The sequence below is a fragment of the Daktulosphaira vitifoliae genome, unplaced genomic scaffold (genome assembly GCF_025091365.1).
Source record: "Daktulosphaira vitifoliae isolate Bord-2020 unplaced genomic scaffold, ASM2509136v1 Scaffold_1014, whole genome shotgun sequence".
Classification (NCBI taxonomy): Eukaryota; Metazoa; Arthropoda; class Insecta; order Hemiptera; family Phylloxeridae; genus Daktulosphaira; species Daktulosphaira vitifoliae.
Window position 1 is genome coordinate 1 of NW_026100574.1, and position 3,044 is coordinate 3,044.

The 3,044-nt window shown below is 25.8% G+C and overlaps 1 protein-coding gene across 1 annotated transcript; it reads right to left on the bottom strand.

Moving 5' to 3' along the window:
• Positions 1 to 262: 262 nt before the first annotated feature.
• On the bottom strand, positions 263 to 2,584 carry LOC126909718 (mitogen-activated protein kinase kinase kinase 9-like). Its single transcript, XM_050692149.1, has 2 exons — positions 1,458 to 2,584; positions 263 to 465 (listed from the first exon to the last, which is right to left on the bottom strand). The coding sequence occupies exons 1-2, from the start codon at positions 2,263 to 2,265 to the stop codon at positions 281 to 283; spliced, it is 993 nt and encodes a 330-aa protein (XP_050548106.1). The 5' UTR covers positions 2,266 to 2,584; the 3' UTR covers positions 263 to 280.
• Positions 2,585 to 3,044: the final 460 nt, after the last annotated feature.

Genomic DNA, 3,044 nt, shown 5'->3' on the forward strand with positions numbered 1-3,044 from the left:
TATATTTTTAGTTAGATATATTGATAGAGTTTTTTTTTTTATAATTTTTAGCGTTTGAATTTTTCATTTAAGTCGATTAGTGTGCATGTTATTTCACTTTAAAATTTTGATTTTTTTTACCTATATATATGTATAAAACGGGTAGACTTGTAATACAGGTAGTTAATTGCAGCGGTTATGATGGCTCGTAAAGACACATATTAGATAAGATAAGATATTTGCTGGTCAATGTTAAATGGATCACTCTGTATAGTTGGTAAAATAACATTAAATATTTTGCTTACCTCCAAACATCACTTGCTTTTGAAAATGTAGATTTTTTTATTACTTCAGGTGCCATCCATGCATATGTTCCAGCAGCTGACATGTTGGTTGTTTTATAAACTTCTCTTGCTAAACCAAAATCAGTAATCTTCAAAGTTTTAAATTGAAAATCATTATTTTCTATCGGTTCATTCAACAGCACTAAATACAAATATATATTACTAGTTTAAAAGTTAAACTTTTAAAAATTATAGAATATTTCAACAATATTTCATAATATATTCTTTAAGAAATTAATAAACATCAAGTGATTAAGTGGTCTTAAACATTTAAAGATGTTTTTTTTATTTATGTCCTTAAAATATCTATAAAATATAAAAGAATAAGTTTACATTACAAATTTATGTAATTTTATTGTAAGTTTTTAAAATTGTAAATAGTTTTTATGAAAACTACAAATTAAATTTTTATTCAAAATGATCTTGATTATCACAAGGTTTTATGAATTTAAAGGCATTTGTTATTAAGGTTTCATTTGGATTCATAAAACTTTTAATATCTAAAACAAATTCTTTATACTTATAGATTATATTAGTTATATATAGATAGATATAACATATAATATATCATATTTATTGATTCAATATACTTAAAATAATATATTTAATAAAAAAAAACAGAGTGACTTCAGAAATGAATGAAAAGTTAGAGTTTTTAATCTTTTAAAATTCTTCATTTATTTATATTTTGATGTCACATTCATAATGTTAATAAATATTTGTTTTCTGGAAAATTCTCTATAATAATAAGATAAAAATATTTATAACTCACATAAACATATTCTTAATCTTTGCAAATTTTAATTTCTCAACAAATAATATAGTATCAAAAATTGTGATATTGCAGTAGGATATAATTTAGATATTTTCTTTATTATAAAAATTATTGGCAACATTTAATTACAATCAGATAAAAAAATTATTTAGTTAAAAACTCAGTGGCGTTTGTTCACTGGAAGTGTTCATTCATTGGTATTGTTACCCTTTAAGAAAACTATTTTAGGCAAACCATTCATAATTTCAAGACTTTCATTAGAAACCCTGGATTGAGAGATAATCTTAGTAGATCATTTTTTTAAAAGTTTTAACTATTTAATAGGTTAATATAACATGAAAATTATTTGACTTATTTACCATTAGATGATTTTAAATCGCGATGAATTAGTGATATTGGAGCACCATTATGTAAGTAATTCATTCCTCTAGCTATTTGAATTGCCCAATCAACTAGAACATCTGGTCGAATCTTTCTTCCCAACAAAACTCGATTTAATGACCCTCCCCTAGCATATTCCATCACTAAACATAAATTTGGCACTTGCAAACATACTCCTAACATAGATACAATATTTTCATGATCTAATAACCAAAAAAGGTTAGCTTCTTGTTTCACATTTTTCACTGTTTCACTAATATCTTCATCTGGATCTTGACGAGCTGCTTTAACAGCAACTTCTTTATTATTCCAATACCCACGATAGACTTTACCAAAACCACCAACTCCAATAACTTCTTCAAGTTCAAGTTCACTGAAGCCAATTTCAGTAATATGGACATTACCAATAAGAGAAGGAACGTTTTCTAATATATTGTTTTCGGTGACAAAATTTGCTGGGAATATACCTACTTTATCACCGAGTTTTCCAGTCCACCATCCTTCATCTCCTGATATCTTTGCATCAGTTGAAAGAACTTCAACAATATCACCTCGTTTTAAACTTAACTCATCTTCTCCTTGAGCTTCGTAATTGTAAATTGCAGTCCATAATGGTAAATTTGTTGGTGGTTGAGTAGGACATTTATTTTTTTGATATGACGATGTATTTACATACGTTGTATTTGGGCTATGAAATTTTGAACGTGACGGAGAATAAGGGTTGCGCAATTTGGAGTTGACAAAACCTGGACCAAGGTGTTCCATGGACGCCAAAGCCGGAGGCATTCGTTATAGTTGTTATCTGATTTCTAAAACACTTTGACGACGGTAAAAATCTTTCACCATAATTTTTCATTCAACTTTTAACAAATTTACTAAATATTATTTACTATCTTATCAGGGTGATATCTAAAATACTTAATTTTCTCAATTTTTATGTAAAAACTATAGTCTTGTAACTGATGTAAATGTAAAAGTTATTTTTAATAAAAGAAACAAGGTTCACAATAATATAGTCAAAAATTATTTTCAATAAATATGAAATAGCTACAAATCAGTCATTAACTACAATTGTCTGTTCTCATCAATTTTCATTTTTCGTCGCCATTTTGAATTTTAAAATCCTGTTATCTCCATAAACTTGTACAACTCGATAAAATCATATTATAAGGTCTTTGGATGAAAATCATTATGNTATATTATAAGGTCTTTGGATGAAAATCATTATGACTACCTAATAGGTAGTACCTATCTCTAGTACAACAAAATCTATAATAATAATTTTAAAGTATAAGTTATAATTCAAGTAGTAATAAAAAATTTCACCACATTTAAGTCAATATATAATTTCAAATTTCTTGATTTATCTAGAATTTGTGTTGTTTTTCTATTAATTATATAATTTTTTTATTGCTTTAAAATATAATAAAATATTAATTGTCTCTTTTATAATGGATAGTGATGTTATTAAAACTTTGGATCCTTTTTATGAAGCCGTTCAAAGTTTACGTAAGCGTAATTTTGAAAAATGCATTGAAAATTGCTCTAAAATGTTATCACTCAAT